The sequence below is a fragment of the Neovison vison genome, chromosome 7, assembly GCF_020171115.1.
Source record: "Neovison vison isolate M4711 chromosome 7, ASM_NN_V1, whole genome shotgun sequence".
In the NCBI taxonomy this organism is placed as follows: domain Eukaryota; kingdom Metazoa; phylum Chordata; class Mammalia; order Carnivora; family Mustelidae; genus Neogale; species Neogale vison.
This window is the reverse complement of record NC_058097.1, coordinates 166,107,573-166,126,274: the sequence shown is the minus strand read 5'-3', so window position 1 is coordinate 166,126,274 and position 18,702 is coordinate 166,107,573. Positions and strand designations below refer to the sequence as shown.

Below are 18,702 nucleotides of genomic sequence, written 5' to 3'. Positions count from 1 at the left end.
GAAATTTGCTGGTTTAAAGTAGATTTTATATCCCAAGAAGGTACAGCAACAGGCTTGCTTCTAGTAACTTAAAATTAAATCAACCTCCCCCAAAAAAGGTCCCCAAAAGACATTGCTACATTGAAAAATCCATTAAAACTCTATTTCATGGGAGGAGAATTCCCTGTGGAGGGGGAGGGGTGATTCCCAGCGTTTCCTCCCCGTTTCAGTCAAGCATTTGAATGACAGGCGTGAGTGTGACGGAGAATGAATGAGCAGTGGTTTTAAGCAACAGTCTGAGTGGAGATGCTGACCAAAGATCAGAGGCGCCACCTCTAATTTCTGTTCCCATCCCTGTGCTGGGCCAGTGACAATCCCAAGAAGGAGCTGCGTGACAGGTCTGAGGAACTCTGCCTTTCTGCAGTAATTCAACCCAACTAAATGAGCTTGTGGTGACCATCTTGGGTGTTGGGGCTGGGCAGGCAGCACCAAGGCAGGGGAGGGTGGGGAAATAGGGAGAGCCTTTGTCCTCGGTTCACTTTGGGGACCAAAATCTTAATGCTGGGTACCTCCAAGTCATCACAAAGTATATATGACCCAGACAATGTAAGGAATTCCTCTGACCTGGTTTGGGTTCCATTCTGATCAAGCTGGTCATTAAAATGAGCCTGACTATTGTCAGAGAGGGCAGTTGACCCCCAGGGCCTGGTGCTCGCTCTGCTCAGGCAGACAGGTGCTCGGCAGCCCAAGCACACAAGCCATCCTTTAGAGACAGAGGAAAGAACCCAGGGGGCAGGGGAAGGAGACAGACAGAGATACAGAGACAGAGACAGGGAGAAAGAGAGGAAAGTGAACATGATCACTCAGTAGGCAAATCACCATAATCCTCCTGAAAGAGGTAGAGACAGAATCTTGGAAGAACACAGACTCAGAAATCTTGGGAATCTGAAGAAGGAAATAGAAGAAAATAGCATCTGTTACTGAGATGGTTCAGAACCCAGTTCTGGACATCATTTAACTTCTCTAGAGTTTCTATGTTCTGCCCAGTCAGATTAAGCTAAAGCCATCTATCTGCGAGGGATTTGTTAGCATCCAAGGAGACGGACTACAGGAAGTACTTTGTAAAGTCACGTAAGACCATGCAAATACGCGTGCCTTTTCAGAAAAGGCCCCAGGCCAAGGCCGGTGGGCTGTAGGAGGATTTCCTACTAAGTGCAAGTGTAAAGAAGAAAGCCCAGAGGTCGGGGTGGATAACAAGGTGCCCGGGAGTTAGAAGATGATTAATTTGCTTTATAAGAGGAAGGACACAGACAGGGAATATACTACACAGGAAACACAACTCCGTGGCAGGCAGACTTCCCGGTAGAAGCAAGCTGCTCAGATGTCTGGGTGTACCATAGCCAGGGCCGGGCTTCACGGCCAGAGAGAAGTGTGAAGGCTTCGAACGTGAAAAGCTACAGTTATTTGCCGCAGTGGAGAAAAGCAGGAGGGGAGGCAGGGAGGGTCACAAGGGCCACGCGCGGGAGCCTTTTCTGAGCCTCAGCGTGGACCTCGTGGTGGGAAAGGATTGAGCTGATATGATTTGTGGGCTGTTTACTGCCCTGCGCAGGCACGGAACGCTATTTCACTGTCGCAGAAAGTCCCATGAGAAGTCATTCTTCAGAGGAAGAAATGAAAGCTCAAGGAAGCAAAGTAATTAACTTAGGGTCACGTGGCCAGGAAGCGGCCGAGCCTGGATCTAAACCAGGGCGCACTGTGCTCTTTACAAACACGTGTCAGGGACAACATAGAGCAAAGTGAGTTTCTGAAAGTCAAATTCGGCCACACGTCAGAGGTGATTTCAGAAAAGGTGCAAGGTAACCTGCGTGTCACAGCTGTGGTTTGTCGCGGGCAGGTGTGTCTTCTCAGAGTTCTCAGGGACAAGAGCCAACGCTCGGGCTTACTTCTGTGCTGGGAGTAAGCAACATCGGCTTCCCAGGCTTGGTGAAAGGGCCTCTGGAGAGGGGACTTCATTCATCTGCTCAAACTATAGGACGAAGCCAGTGACCTTGAGTATCCCACACGGGGAAGCTAAGGGCATGGTCTCCCTGGGCCATGAGGACTCTGCCAGGGCTGGCTGCATCCCTTCCATGTCCCCATCGCCAGCGAGGTCAGCTGGTGTTGGGCACCGGGGCTGCCAAAGCAAGGAAGCAGCTGTCCTGGGGGCACAGGCTTAGGACTTTGCCTGGCATGCCGTGTCTGGCACCGGGCACCCGGATCCCCACCCCCGAGAGAGCTCTCTCCCTGGCCGGGCTGCATGTGCACCTCGGGGAAGCACGCTCTAAAGGCTAAGAAACAAGAGTGGGTTCACAGTCTGAGCCACAGGGGCCACGGAGAAGAAGCCAGGAAAGATTTGCTTGTTTTAAGAAAGTGGATTTAAAAGCTGGATATAAAATAATAACAGTAAGAATAATAATAGTAATGAGGAAAGCAACAAAATGATTAGACACCTGCCATGTATTATGCATTTGTGTATGTAGTGCCTTAGCTATTAGAATGATCCTCTCTAACCTGTAAACCTCTGAAGACAAGCCTTCTCGTCTGTTCTCACATGCATGAGAACAGGACAGTGGGGCTCACAGACTTGGAGCATTTTGTCCAAGGTTCGGCAGACAGCTTTTTTTGAGCCCTGGCCGGGTTCTTTGCAAAGCCCATGCTGTTCCACTATGCCATCTCATCTACCTGGATTAAGACCGTAGAGAAGAGGCAGTGATTGAGAGGGGACTGTCACTGGGCAGCATTTCTGCAAGGTGAGGCTCTAGTTGCTGTTCAGATCCCTACACCTGTCTCAGGGCCTGAAGGAGCCTTGAAGGGGCTTCACAACCCAGTAGTCATGTGGGCAGCTATGCCCCGCTGGGCTAAAGTCAACGGTGAAAGGGAACTCGCCAGCCTCGAAGGCGTTCTCTCCGTGTCTGAATGGCAATGACTCTTAGGGAGGCTTTTATTTTACTGAATTAAATTCAGGCTCCCTGATCCTCCCACCCATGAGTACACTCTGGCCCATACGGTGACAAGGGGGTCAATTGGATCCCAGTTCCCATCAGCTGGGAGGTTTGGCTCATGGAGGTGCTGACCCTATGCTCTCTCCAGTGTGCTGGAAGCACAGACATGGGATATAGAACGGGCTTCATTCGGGTCTGAATTGCAGACCTGCTGCTTGTGGGCTGTGTGATCTCAGAGAAGTCCCTCAAGTTCTCTGAGTCTCCGTTTTCTCCTCGGCACAATGGAGATGACAAAATTTGCTCTGTGGGGCTGTTGTGTTGAAGATAGTACATACACAGCAACCAACGTGGAGGAAACAATAAAGAATAGCTAATTTTTGTTTGTTTACTTTTTTTAAGATTTTATTTATTCACTTGAGAGAGAGAGATAGAGCACAAGAAGGGGGAGGGGGAGAAATAGGGGAGAAGCAGGCTCCCCAGGTCAGTGGGGTCAGTCCCCTCGATCCCAGGACCTGAAGATCATGACCTGAGCTGAAAGCAGACAGTTAACCTTCTGAGACACCAAGATGCCCCACTAATGTTAATATAAGAACACAGCTTTGGAGTCAGAGACCTAAATTCCTATCTCACCATGTGACCGTGGGCAACAGAATTTCCCTAAGGCTCCATTTCCCCAAAGGTTACCAAAGGCAACTTTTGTAATAGTGTCTACCTTGAAGACAGAGTGAGCTAATCCACAGTGCCTGGCCGAAGGGACACCACACACTTCAGCTTCAATAGTAATATTATTAGATTGACAATTATTACTTACATTCCAGATATACGCTCCCATGATACAAAATCTTGGCTTGAGCCAGTCTGGACAATCTAACTCACTATGCAGAATCAGGCTTCTAAAAGGGTGACCACATGAACCCACGCTGAGCCAGAAATGGCATTGTCACTAATAGTTTCTGCTCGAAGTCATGGCCTAAGGTTCCCTTCCCTCCAGCATTCTTTAGCAGACCCCTACAAAGAAGAAACTGAGTCACTCCGCGCCCGTTTTGTCTCCCCCACCCACTTCTACTCTAAGGATCACTTTTCGGATCCACAGCTGATGAGACGAACGGTGAGCGCTGGAGTAGGAAGACGGTGCCAGGACGCATAGTGCGGTTACTCGTTTAAAAGTCCAAATTGAGATGTGACATTTCAGAGTTACTGCAAATCTAATTAGCTCACACATTTTATTTTTGATGATTTTATTTATTTATTTTTTATTTATGAGAGAGAGAGAGCACGCATGAGAGGGGAGAGGGTGAGAGGGAGAAGCAGGCTCCCTGCTGAGCAGGAAGCCCAATGCCAGACTCGATCCCTGGACTCCGGGATCATGACCTGAGCTGAAGGCAGTTGCTTAACCAACTGAACCCCTAATTCACACATTTTAGAATTCTTGATGGTTTACAAAGGGATTTGAGGTACTTGAACTGTTTCAATCCTCCCAGCAAGAGTAGAACAGATGAGACTCTCATGCCCATTTTAGAGAAAGTTTCCAGAAGTTCAGAGAGCTTTGCTGGTTTCCCCAGATCACACAGCTTTGAGTAGGTGAGATGGAGCTAGAACTCCAGCCTCCTGCATCTGATCCAGTGCTTTCCCAGGGCACACTGTGGCATATCCCTGGTATCACAGTTCCCACAGGAAACTGACACAGGTCTCACCAGGATCTGGGTAGCTAAAAGTTTGGAGCTCACCCTCTTCCTAGCCAATGTAGCAAAACTTGCAATCTATCTTATCTTCAGGAGCCCCAGATTGTCCCCCATTTCAATCCTGACCCTCGACTTCTTCTGTGACAGCACAGCCATCTCCGGGACTGGCTCTGGGGAGTAATGCCAGGTGATATGATGGAGATTGTGACCCAGGTGGCAGATGGGGCTGAGTGACAGGCAAGCCTATATTTAGCATCCTACCTTCAATGACCCTCGCCTGTGCCAGGCAACGCTGATAAACAAATGAACCATCCCTTGGTATCTTGCCACTATAAACTCACATTCTGGGCCTGGTTAGCAGAGTGTTGAGACACAGGAATTCCAAAGCAATGTGGGAGGCTGAAAAGGTTATGTTTATGAGCCAGGACTTAAATGTGCTTTCAAATCACGGTGATTTAATTAGCAGATTGGTGCTATTTGAATAGCCTGAAGTAAAGGGGGTAACGATGCCTTGCCTGTGACTAGCTCAGTACTGCTTTCAGTTCCATCATATTTCACCCAAGTTCAAGGTCACAAGGTCAAGACTAGGACCCATGTCTTCCGAGGTGCTTTACAACACCCTCTGCCTTTTGGCCTTTGAGCACTGGAAGAAGAAATAAGAGATGTCTTCTGTGTTTAATCTTCATAGCTACATTTCCAACTTTTAAAAATGGAACTCAGCACCTGTTTAGTAAAATGCTTACAGATTTCTATTCTGGGTTTCAAGTCCTAATACATGTATGTCAGATATTTTATGATCACTTAAAAAAATAACCTGTGCTAGGATCCATTACGTTCTTAAGAAGGTATTATCTGTAATCTTATCCTCACTTTGAAAAAGTATTATGTGTGGACAATTACTGAATGCGCCAGCCTACGTCCTCCCAAGAGCTGTCTCTGGCTACCATGAACTTGCAGGACATGCCAATGAGATTTCCACCAAAGATTTGAGACAAGAAATGTGACCTAGGCTTGTTTTCATTGAAATTTTCCATCTCATTAATTTCACTAGTGTCACTGTCTCATTCCCAGATATGTATTACATTTCTCTTCTATTTTATATTATGTTACAATCCAGGATCAAAATGAACATGAACAGAAAACTATGTGATTCTACTCTTTTCCAAAGAATGTATCATCTTTAATTAGAGAAGGGTGAATCTTGGTAAAAGAAATTAGCTAAGAAAATATTCCCAAATGTTTATTTCTTTTACCTTACCTGGTTTGTAAATAAGGGGGTTGGTCAATCCTTGAAGATCTATACCAACCGTAGAGACCTAAATGTTTTTTTAAGATTTTATTTATTTGTTTATTTGACAGATCAGAAGTAGGCAGAGAGGCAGACAGAGAGAGAGAGTCGGGGAAGCAGGCTCCCAGCTGAGCAGAGAGCCCGATGCGGGGCTAAATCCCAGGACCCTGAGATCATGACCCGAGCTGAAGGCAGAAGCTTTAATCCACTGAGCCACCCAAGCGCCCGAGACCTAAAAATTTTAATGGAGTCAAAAATAAGCAATTTGGGCTCTTTTAGAAGATATTAAGATATGCCTTTCTGTGTGCTCTTTTCTCTACCTGAAATGTCCTTCCTCCTTTTCTCTATCTGGTAAACTTGTATTCACCATACAAAAGGTCACATGGACTCCTCCGACAACTCGTATCTTTCACCCCCAGTCTAAACGTGGGTAGCCATGGTCTCCTTTGAGTTTGCATGGTGCTCTCATAAGGTTCTTCTTTGGTACAGGGTATTCTGGTTCCTGCTTCTTCCTCTAGAATGTGGTCTTCTCATTCTAGGTGACACAAATTATTTATTTTTATACGTTTTCTTCCCCTTGATCCATCACCAAGTTCCTAGTACAGTGCTTGACACATGATAGGTAGGTAGTAAATACGTGGTAAACAAAGGCATGTAGACTTGATTCCAAGCCTTTCATTTCAAAATCCATTGTGCTTTCCTCCAAAAACCTGAACTACAGAAATAGATGCACTAACTGTTTCCTCTAAAAAAAAGTTTAAAGGGTATTTTCTAAAATTCTATTGAATAAAAAGAAGGGCCTGCTCCTATGAGAGGAAGGGTAGGATGTTCCTGGCTAACCTCATGCTGTTCTTGGTAAATGGGAAAGCTCTTTACAGGGACATTTAGGTAGAGATGTTTCCTTTGGTTCTGGTATCAGGTTTAGTGGGCTGTTTGCTATTTGCCTTCTGTTTCTTAGCAAAATCTGTCTTTGTTGGACTGTTGACTCGGGAGGGCTTAGCATTAATCGCCAACTATTATAAGAAGGTGACTGGCTTCCCAGAAGGGAAAGAGAAGGTCAGAAGCAGCCACTTGGAAGGGCCTGATAGTGCTTGGTGTCAATGACAAGATGACATACCAGGCTTCTTAGAAACCAAAGGATCTCAGAGAAAATTCAGCCCCCCCAGAGCTGGCAGGATTTCAGAAATTTCACTGACTATAGATGGCTGATTTTAGTTCTGCTCTGGGAAAAGTAACAACTGGATGCATACTTATGCTTAGATGCAGAAAGAAAGGGAAAGTTGTTTTTTGATGCCCCTACTTGTCTGGTATCTCTCACTCAAATGCTATGGGGAGGAGACAACGAGGACCTGGGGCTGTGACTAGCAGCTGCTCCTTGCAGCAGAACGTCCTAGAAGGGTGTGGGAGGACACGTGGCATTATCACCCAGCTCCTGGGATCACACCTGGCACCGTGAGTTCTGCCAAGTCCCTTCCTTTGGTGCTATATACACACCAAATAGAGTGTGTATATGTGGGGGGGAAGAATGACTCTCTTCATAACACAGGTGGGGAGACAGACTTAAGAGAAGCCATGCAGTTCATCTCACTGCCCACGGCCACCGGCGGGAGCTCTGAGAGCGGAAGGCAGGTGTTTGGACTACTCAGCTAGTGTAGTGCTTCCAGCTTGGGTCTAAGGGATAGGAGGAATAAATCTGAATGGGAGAGCTTATCTGTCATAGATTTTTATCAGCAAGATTAGCTAAGGCTTTGCTGCCCAAACGATGGTCCACTATGAGTAGCATCAGCACTGCCTGGACACGGTTAGAAACGCAGAATTTCCTGCCTCACCCACATCTATCTACCAAACCAGCATCTACAGAGTAGCAAGATCTGATGTGATCTGAGAAGCACCAAGCTAGGTAAGAAGATATGCCATTTTCATAGATTATCCCCACTTCCACTGGAATGTTTAAAATTTCAGATACAAAAAATTATATTCAGTATTTGTTTACAATTTTATATATGCAAAATTAGCTCATCTATTCCTTCCAAGAACCTTGAGAGGTATCTAGGGGCAGGTGCTACTGAAATTTAACAGAAGAGGAAACTGAGTCCTAAAGTAGTAAAGAGACTGGCTCAGAGGCATCTGAGTGTCGGAGCTCATTCAGAGACGCGCACACAGTATTTGCTCAACGCATGGACGCATGCGTGCACGAACCACCAAACACACTGGGGCTGGATCTGGTCTTCAGACCACAGTACTACCAGGCACTAGTGCACTCTTGAGGTTACCAACATTCAGAGTACATTTCCTTTTATATCCTGTTAGACTTGACCTTGGTCAGAAGGTCTTCAAGATGCCAAACTGGGGCGGAGGAGCAAAATGCGGCGCCTGCGAAAAGACAGTCTACCACGCAGAAGAAATCCAATGCAATGGAAGGAGTTTCCACAAGACCTGCTTCCACTGCAGTGAGTTGGGTGAACAGCACCAGGGCCCCACAGCACCCAGAGGGCATTTCAAAGTTCACATTTAGCCACAGATACTGTGTATCAGTGGTCCTCAGGCTCTGGTCCAAGGACCAACAGCAGCAGCAGTACCTGGGAACTTAATAGAAATATCACTTTGGGAGCATCTGGGTTGGCTCAGACAGTTAAGTGTCTGACTCTTGATCTCAGGGTCATGAGTTCGAGCCCCACATCAGGCATGGGGTTTGGAGTTTACTTTTATAAAATAGAAATATCACTTTGGGTCCCTACCTAAATGGATGGTATTCTCCTGAGCACCCTCTTGCCAACTGCTTGCCCAGCTCGGAGGCCATTTCCCTGCTGCTCAAAATCAGAACAAGCTAGCCTGCTGCTGCCACCATGCTGAGAACCTTGACCCAGGAGCAACATTTACAAAGTGTGACTTGGCAGAGAGAGGAAGGCATCGCTTATCTGGAGCCAGGATGGATCTGGCTCTAGGTTGTTCCCACTGGCCAGTGTTCTGAAGCCGGCTGTGACTGGTCTTTCCGAAAGAAAGAACCTGTGTCAGGTGAGGGGCAATGCAGCCGATTCTATAACAGTCCAGAAGGGAAGAGTTTGGGGCCTGGGCACCAGTAGGCTGACAAAGGATATCTTTACCATCATCAGCTGGATACAGATGCACAAATGCCAAAACTGGGGGGAATACAAATCCCGGGGTCCATCTGGAAGTCTGGCCCAGACTGACCCATGACTTTGGACAAATCACTTCTCATCTCTGAACAGCTGCAGCAGAGCCTGGAGTAGAACCTGTACCTTCAGACCCTCAGTCCTGTCCCTTCAACATGACTTCGTTCTAGAGGTTTCAATGGCTAGTCCAGTTCTAGGAGAACAGTCTTTTTTGGCTACCTACCTTCCTTGCTTTGCTCATGTAGGTCTGGCTTAAGGGCTAGCTTTGCTGGACATTTGGCAGACCCCCCCCCCATACACGTGGCTCCCCACACGACCTCCATGATCTAGCCCAGTGGCCATAAAGCATCGCATTGCCCCAAACTGTTTAACACAGAACTTCAAGGACTGGAGGCACTTTGTCCTTAAGCTGCCAGAAATAATACTGCTTTACCCACTGCAGGAGTTCCCATGATCTCTTATCTTCTGTGGCAAACCGAGTTCTCACTGAAGAACAGGGGATACACAGCTCTGAGTGTCTGGGTTGGCGGATTAACTAAGGCCTTGGGTTCTAGCAATGGGTAATTTTTTTGAGGTGGGGAAGGGCAGAGGGAGAGGGAAAGCACAAATATTAAGCAGGCTCCATGCCCAGCATGGCAGACCCTGACACAGGGCTCAGTCCTACAACCCCGAGATCATGACCTGAGCGGAAATCAAGAGTCCAACGCTTAACTGACTAAACCACCACGCCCAGCGCCCCAGTGAGTAATTATTTTTAAGTCATCATACACACCCATCAGACTCAACATTATTATTCCAGCTACCCAGAAGTCATTCCTCAAGAGTGCCTTCTATGACCTTCTGGCTTTTGTCCCAAAACACCTAGTGCTCTTTAAGAAGAGGCGGTTCGAGGTGTAATAGAAAGATCCTGGAATTAGAGTACAAATGACTAGGTCTTGAGTCTGGGTTCTGCCATGTAAGAAGTGCGTGACCTTGAGCAAGTGATTCCACCATCGTGAGCCTCAATTTCCCCGTCTATAAAACGGAGACGACAGCACCCACCATACCTATGTTGTCACAAGATGAAAACTAGGTTCCCGATCAGGCCTCTGTTCTCCTCTGATCCACTTTACTGAGTGAGAACAGGACATGGTAGGGAAGCTTTCCATGGTCAGGGTGTCTTGTTTTCCTCAAGTGGCAGGAGGATGTCTTGTTCAACAGAGCCGTGATGGAAGGGATGTGAGCATTTGCTGGTACAGCCCTTCTAACGCTTTGATATTGTCCTTAGAACTCACGGGTGGGATGAGGATCTGAGCAGCACACATTTCTGTGGGAGTGGACAGAAGGATCCTGGGGAGCAGCATGCTTTTTTCTTTTACCACCCCATGACGTGCCTGTCTGCAGGCCAACCTGTCGTTGTCATGAATAGGATTCCGAAAAGCAGAGCCTACCTTAGCTTGTCCTCTGGCCAGTGTTCTCCAAACTTCTAGACAAACTTCATCCTTCTTACCAGTGTTGTCCAAAAGAAATGTCATGCAAGCTACACATATACATTTAACGTTTCTAGTAGGTATATTTTTAGAAAGGTATAAAGAAGTGACATTAATTTTAAAACATTTTATTTGACCTAATATGTCCAAAAATTATAATTTCTACATGTAATCAACAGACACATCATTCATGGGGTATTTTATATTCTTCTTTGTTTGTAATTAGTGATAGAAATAGGTGTCTCTTGCACTGACCGCCCATCACGTACACAGCAGTAAGCAGCTGCGGCGCCACCTAGGTGCAGAAGCTAGTCAGGCCCCAGGGGGCGTGGCTATAGGAAGGACGCAGGCATGATGGGGTATACACAGTCCTGGAGTGATGGACTGGAGCAGGGGTCAGAGGCCCTGAGGCCAGTCACAGCTTTGCTACTTACATGCTGAGAATCATGGACTAGTCACTGACCATGATTCCCATGGGCCTGTGTGCATTCATCCACTCACTCACTCATTCATTCAACAAACGTTCACAGCGGACTAACTCTGTACCGGCCCCATGCTATGTTCTGAGGACATCAAAGTAAAAGTGCTTTCCTCAAGTAACTCAGGGTCTAGAACGCCAATGAATACTGGAGATGCTTTTCTGGAGACTTGCAGCTGACAGTAACAAGAAGGGTAGAGATAGGCAATATATATGTTTAAATGCAAGGCATTTTTCTCCAAAAATTATTTCTCATAAGAAGGGTTTGCCTTGTCTTCAAAGCCTTATGAAGTATCTCATGCTGTAGGATAGTCTCTCGATTTTTTGTTTTGCAGGGAATTTTTAACACATACAATGTTGACATAATTGTTGAATGAATTTCCATAGACTCGTTTCCCCATCCATACAACCACCAGCCCCTCATCCACAACTTTGTGCTTCCCCTCTCTCATATTCAGTTACTATGTTCTTAAATAAAATACAGTTCGGGGAAGGCATAGTACTCTGCAACAACTTCATTCAAAGCTGGACAGCTTTGAAGGTCACTTGAACAGCTTAAAAACAAAAAAAGAAGAAAGTAAATGAATGCACATGTTAATTCATTCTTGGGGCTACAACCTCACTATGACAAGCAGTGAGTACAACCTTAAACAACCTTTAAGGATCACTGTTATAAGCAATGCAGTGACTTATTAAGTTACAAAAATCCTACATTCTTTAAAAGATTTTATCTATTTATTTATTGAGAGGGAGAGAGTGTGCCAGTGGGGCTAGTGGCAGAGGGAGAGAGGGAATCCCAAGTAGACTCCACGGCAAGCACCAAGCCTGATGCAGGGCTCGATCCCGCAACCCTGAGATCATGCCCTGAGCCAAAATCAAAAGTTGGACGCTTAACTGACTGAACCACCCAGTGCCCTCTACATGTTCTTTAAAGCTGTTTGAATGTGATGCTGATAAAAAGTTCTGGTTGAGACACAAATTGCAGGTGACAGCCTCCCGCTCAAGTACAAACAGGGTTGGCCCTGGAAGATGCAGGCAGAAGCGGGGAGCTGGAGAGCTGAGTCAGCTGCCTCAACAAGACACCGGTGATAGGGACACCCTGACGGTGAAGGTGCGGAGAAAGAATTTGGATACACTCATTTCCTGAATTTGTGGAAGATTTGAAAAAGGAAACTCTCCAAGTCAACCTATTATTGACCGATATTATTAAATATTAGTAGGTTTTAACACTTTTGTTGTCATCCTTGAAAGTTTATTTTATTTTATTTTTAAAGATTTTATTTATTTATTTATTTGACAGATAGAGATCACAAGTAGGCAGAGAGGCAGGCAAAGAAGGTGGGGGAAGCAGGCTCCCCGCTGAGCAGAGAGCCCAATGTGGGGCTTGATCCCAGGACCCTGAGATCATGACCTGAGCCAAAGGCAGAGGCTTAACCCACTGAGCCACCCAGGTACCCCCCCCTTTTTAAAATTTTAATTCAATTAGCCAACATATAGTATATCATTAGTTTTAGATGGAAAGAGTTTATTTTTTCAAATTGGCAAAACAAATAAACAAAAACCCAAAAAACTTCTCTCTATATATCTTCTTTTTGGAAAATGGAGGCTTGTCTTATATCCTTTCTATTATGGGGGGATACTTTATATTGGGTAATGTACGGTGACCCGGGGCTAAGCCAATATAAGCTGAAGGTCTACCCCTTCACCACCTCCTGCTTCCAGAACTGGATGAAAAGTAGCCTCAGTGGTAGCTGTCTCCTTACATAACAAAGGCCATGGTAAGTAGAGAAACTGCTCGACCCTGATTCTGATATAATTAAGGGGAAATAAACTCATCCCCAGTCTCAGCGCCTTATCCCCTACCCACCCCTGCACACATGCAGACACACACTCTCCTGGTGTCATCTGGGCTGAGACACTCAGGGATTCAGCTTGTTCGGATTCAGGGACAATATTCTCAGCTGGTCCAACACCACACAGCCCGTTGCAATCCTGGCCTCCCCCTCTGTCTAGATGGTCTCCACTGAGCACATTCTGTCCCTTCTCTGCTTCCCAGTTTCCTCACCTGTGAAATCAGGGGTGCCGTGGGGTCCACAGCTCAGAGTGCTCTGGGTCAGGAATCAGAGCTGTGCTCTTGGCCAGAGGACCCCTCTCGCTGGGTCTCTTGGCCCTGAGTACGGCATCAGGGCTTCAGGGAAGGCGGGGAGGAACCGTGGCCCCAGCCCCCTGACCCTCCCTTTCCCGGCAGTGGCCTGCAGAAAGGCTCTCGACAGCACCACGGTTGCAGCTCACGAGTCCGAGATCTACTGTAAGGTCTGCTATGGGCGCAGGTACGGCCCCAAGGGGATCGGGTACGGACAAGGCGCTGGCTGCCTCAGCACGGACACAGGCGAACATCTGGGCCTCCAGTTCCAACAGTGAGTTATTGCCCTGTTTCTCCCAGCCCGGTAGAGCCCCAGCTATCGGGACAGTTCATTCTGTTCCCATAGCAACGTTTTCTGGAAGTGGGAGAATGGTCTCAGTTGTTGACTTGCCAACAATAGGAATACTCAGTCTGACCAAGTTTTAACAATGTGTCATCTCTCCCAAGGCTCTCTTCAAATTATCTGCCTTTCTAAAGGACAATTACTTTTACACCATGGCTCTTGGTTTGCATGTCAAGAGAAACCCAGAAAGTACAGCTTTTCTATTGTTTGACCTTTGCCAAAACTGCACGGAGTCTCGTTTCTTCCTCTTTGAGTGTTTCGGTGTAAATCACATACATATGGCCCGGAAGCAGTGGACATTCACTGTGTGCTTGTCACTAAAAGGCTTGTGTTTCCCTCGGGCTGTAAGATGATTAACATCCACATCATGGGGAGGGTGGGTCTGCAGGGAGGGCAGTGGGCCCCCCTAGCTGCCCACTGACCACACAGTGCTGACGTTCCCCCGGCATGAACAAGGGAAGCCAGACTATCACCCTGTACAAGCGCCATCTACCAGGCTGGCCTACAATCTTGATGATGACGCTGCCTTCCAACCTGGAACCGAGTACAGACCGACAGACACTCGCCCACAGTGCTATCTGGCCAGCTGGTGTCCAGGCTCAGCTCCACAGTGGGACTAGACAGAAAGGGTCACCCGAGACAGTGGCCCATGGAGGGCCTCCCCCAGAGAGCAGAGTTAGACCATCTAAACTGTCATCTGGCCCCTTCCAAAGAGGTTAGGCCATGGTAGAGCCTGGGAAAATAGTGCAGGGATGTATGACCAGTCATTTGAATTTTTCTCATCACTCAGTGAACAACTGAACACTGTTTAGTGAAGACAGGTACTGACCGTGTTCTTGGCCACACGTTGCTTGAAACCCACTCTTCTCTGTTAGGGCTTCCTTGTAATGCTACACCAAAAGGGACAAGAGTCCACAGACCTGGGTTTCATCCCAGTCCACCAGTCATGAGCTGCCTGACCTTAGGCTGGTGCCCCTCGAACCCTTGCTCTCCCCCAATCAGCCCTGCCTGTCTTAGAGGTTATGATGAGAAGCAAGTGGTAAATATACAAGGAAACACCAACAGAAATGGAAATGAAGTGGGGGTTTTCTGTGCTTCTTCGATGTCACTCACACTGGGAAAGGTCACCCTTTGAGGCAGGATGACAACCTGAACGGTGACAAGGACACATCAGTGTATTGGGCTGAGGTTTGCTTATGATCAACCGTCAAGATCCCAACTTGCTCTGCAGTAACTTCAGAAATCACTCCATAAAGCAGACCAGTAGGCTTTGAGATGGTACAGAAAAATCTAAACACTGGCAGCAATGCTAACATGACAACAACAACGCAAGCTAATGCAAGTTGAACCCTTGCTAAAGGCTTTACGAGAAAAAGGAAAGATTTAAGCCAATGACAGCGAGATTTGTTAGCCCTTACTACCTCCCAGGAGACACTCAGACTTCTAAGTGCTCTCCTCATGTCCCCTCATGAACCCTTCTCAACAACCCTGTAAGGAAGGCACCATGATTAGTCCCCTTTCCCAGACGAGGAGTCTGAAGCACAGATAAGTTAAGTAACTCGCACAAGGTCACACAGCTAAGCCCCCTTTGCCAACAAGGTCTATAGGTTTCCTTCATTTTTCTGTTCCCACCAGGTCCCCAAAGCCTGCACGCTCAGCCACCACCAGCAACCCTTCCAAGTTCACTGCGAAGTTTGGAGAGTCGGAGAAGTGCCCCCGATGCGGAAAGTCAGTCTATGCTGCTGAGAAGGTGATGGGAGGTGGCAAGGTAAGGACTGCCATGGGAGCCAAAGGGAACTTGCTAATCTGCACAGGAGGAATGAGAGAGGAGAGTAGGAACTGTGCGCAGGTGGGAGTCAGGCCCTTTATCCTCCTTTGCTCCCAGGAGCCATGTTAGGAGCCACCCATCCTCACCCACTTTCCTGGGCTGTGGCCGCCACTCGGCAGAGCCCTTGGAAACTAGAACTGGTGCAACTCGATGCAACAAGTTTCAGTCCACTAGGCAGAAGGCACCCAGCTAGAAGGTTGTCCTTCTGTGCCCAAAATCCTTCCAGAAAGGTGTCAGCCCTGTGAGCCCGTCATCACTGTGTAACTCAGTCACCACAGATGGATAAAGCAGACCCCTCATGGTACTGAGAAGCATGTTTGTTCACAAGGGTCTTGGCAATTAGGGGAGTCAACCCATGTCTGAGACATTACCGCACACTTGCCCTACAAGCTCTGGGTATTCGCCAAAGGGTTTGGGCCTGATGGAGGAAAACAAAAACCCATTTATACTGAAGTGGAGAGGGGTGGGTGGAAACAAGGGCCCTGGAGAGTGTCTGATCTCAAATACGAGGGCAGTCTCCACCCTAAGACTGGCTCCTTGAAGATGTATGAGAACCCAAGGCTGTGCCTGGGGGACAGGCAGGCTTGCGGAAGGAAGCCATCTTGTGAAGATCCTGCGACTCTCTTCCAGGGGAAACACACAGAGTTCAAGCAAAGCTGAATTCCTGGTTAATTGCCTTCTTTCTTCACTTTTCTTCTTTAACTTTATATTCAGTGTAAATGAACGTATTCAGGGCCCCCAAGTTCCTTTCTCTGTACTTTATACCTTGATCTTCTAGAAGGAGGAAGCCCTTTTCTATTTAGTGTGTTCTGAAGGAATACACACGGTGATCACTTCGATAAATTTATTTGTAGGGGTCCCGAGAATTGCTGGCCAAATCCATTTTCTCTGAACCCCTGGAAAAATTATTCTGGGGTCAATGAGACGTGTGAGAGGTTAAGATAGTGGCACTCCTTTATATGCTGCTGGTGAGCTCTCACACGGAAACAGAATGTGCTGCCCCCCCCCCCACACTAACGTAGCTCTCCCACTCTTCTGCGCCCCTCAGCCTTGGCACAAGACCTGCTTTCGCTGCGCCATCTGTGGGAAGAGTCTAGAGTCCACGAACGTCACTGACAAAGATGGGGAACTGTACTGCAAAGGTGAGTGGTTCCAGGGACTCTCATGAGATGTTTTCCCAAGGAGGATTCTCAGAGGATAAGTTGTGTCCAGCCAAGAGGCTTGTGTTTGCCAGGAGGCACGGTTGCTCAGCCTGGGCAGTTTGGGTTCTCAGGATGGGGAGCAAAATCACCAGAGGGAAAGAATTCCACACCCCCCGACCCAGGTCTGGCCCTCTCCATTGGAGCATGTGGTGAAGAGACCAGATGCTTTCAGATGCTCAGTGGTTCAAAGCAGCCTGAAGGGAGAGGGGACATGGAGAAACAAGGTCCTCACTTTGGTCCTGCAAGAGGCCACAGGCCTCAATAAACAGCATCACATTCCCTTCTGAAAACCCAAACGCCCTCTACCTACCTGAGCGGTGGTTACGGGTGACTAAGGGAGAATGAACTCTCTTTAGTTCATTAGACTAAATAACAGTTCATTAGTTTTGAGAGTCTGACCTCTCTTTAGTTCATCAAGACAGACTATATCCTTCCCTCCCTCCCACTCTTGCTCTCTCTCTCCTTCCTTCCTGGCGTTTCTCTTTCTAATGTTGCGTATCACTTAGGGATTGCAGGGACAGAACTGAGGAACAGGTTTTCCTTCCCGTCCTCCCTGCTCTACCCCCAGATGCCTCCAACGGTCCCTTTGTCTTGTGGAGAGGAGGAGAGGTTAGCTCTCTTGTGATGCTAAGAAAAGGGAGGGACGCATTAGGGGCAAGGAGCTGTCCCCTCAGCCCCAGAGCCACAGTTTCTCAGTGGGGAATCTCCCACCCTTGCACAGAATGATGGTGTCCCTCGGTCTCCAAGTGCGTGTGGTGGAATGGAGAGAGAGGGAGCGATGGGGAAGGGCAGAGGGAGGCCAATCCTCATCAAGACCGCAGGATGCCAAAGCTTTGCTCTTGGGGAGATGGAATGCAAAGGAACGCACTATCCCACGGGAGATGCCTTCTTCTGACAGTGGAGGGCACAGAGGGTCCTTAGCATTCGCAGGCCAAAACCCCTAAAATATTGCTGCAGTCAGCTGACAGAGTGACATGTAGACAACCGTGCTGCCAAGGGAACAAAGCCCCAGTACCACACAGTGCGGCAGCACCCAGAAGCGAGTGAGCAGCTTGGGGCGTTAGGGGAAGCTTCTTGGAAGACGAGCCTCCTCGGGTCTTGGAGGGTGAATGTGCGCTTTGGTGGGGGACATTCCAGGAACGGGGAGCAGTGTGTGCACCGGCACCCAAGCCAGGGCACTGCGGTTCATTCCAGGGACCCTGGGTTGTTCTGTGTGCCTGGGGTGTCTGGAAGGAGGCAGAGGCAGGAGGGGACCAGGCTGGCAGGCAAGCTGGGGCCACTTTATGTTCACGCAAATGAGAAAATGCCTGTGAACGCTGAGTCCTAAGTGCCCAGAAGTATCAATGATCTTTATCAGCAGATTGAAAGTCCATGTAGTTCAATGTACTCCCAAGTAAACTTGGGAATCCGTGTGTCACAAAGATGCCTCTCAGAGCTGGAAGGGCTGCGTCAGACCCCAGGAAGCGTGCTGATGGTCTAACCAACCCTTTCTCTTTCTCTCTCCCTTTTACCCCCCCTTCTCGTTCACAGTTTGCTATGCCAAAAATTTTGGCCCTACAGGTATTGGGTTTGGAGGCCTCACACAACAAGTGGAGAAGAAAGAGTGAAAAGTGTGTGTATTTCCACCAGTCTTTCACAGTTGCTGAGTCCTCCTGCCAGATGGGAAGCCTGGCCCCATCATCCCCTTGTTGGGGCCCGGGCAGTATTTCTCTTCAGAAGTGATCATAGTCTTTACCCAAAGTTAGGAAACACTTTTGGAAGAAGAGTATTAACAGTTTAACCTGTAACAAATGCATTATTATTTCTGACACCTGGGGTGGGAGAGGCAATAAATGCTTTAGTGGCACCTTGTGTCTCTGTATCTTTTCTCTAGAATAGAGGGCGATTTTCAGGAAAAAAGGAGGGGTTGCAAAAAACTCACTGCAAGGATGTCATGAATCTCGGTGTCACCTGGGGCGGTGTGAGCAGGAGGAACAAGAGGCAAAGGAGAGCGGGCTTCCAGAATCTGCCCGCGGAGCTGCTTTCTCGCTGCTGGCAGAGAAAGAAACGGGGTTCTGGAGGAAGCAGACAACATGAGACCAAATTCTGGAAGGAACATCAAAACCAAAAAACTGCTGAAGCGTCAGTCCTTTTGTCCTACGAGGGGCTTCGCAATCTTCACACATTTCATGAAAA

The 18,702-nt window shown here is 47.8% G+C and overlaps 2 protein-coding genes across 2 annotated transcripts in view; one reads left to right on the top strand and one right to left on the bottom strand.

The window, feature by feature from the left end:
• ZDHHC13 (zinc finger DHHC-type palmitoyltransferase 13) overlaps window positions 1-18,702 on the bottom strand; it is a 104,520-nt gene that overhangs the window by 30,522 nt on the left and 55,296 nt on the right. The window lies entirely within an intron of this gene.
• CSRP3 (cysteine and glycine rich protein 3) lies at window positions 8,269-18,134 on the top strand. The gene is made up of 5 exons (XM_044258950.1): window positions 8,269-8,380; window positions 13,260-13,428; window positions 15,133-15,265; window positions 16,374-16,467; window positions 18,058-18,134. Exons 1-5 carry the CDS (start codon window positions 8,269-8,271, stop codon window positions 18,132-18,134), a joined length of 585 nt encoding a protein of 194 aa, XP_044114885.1.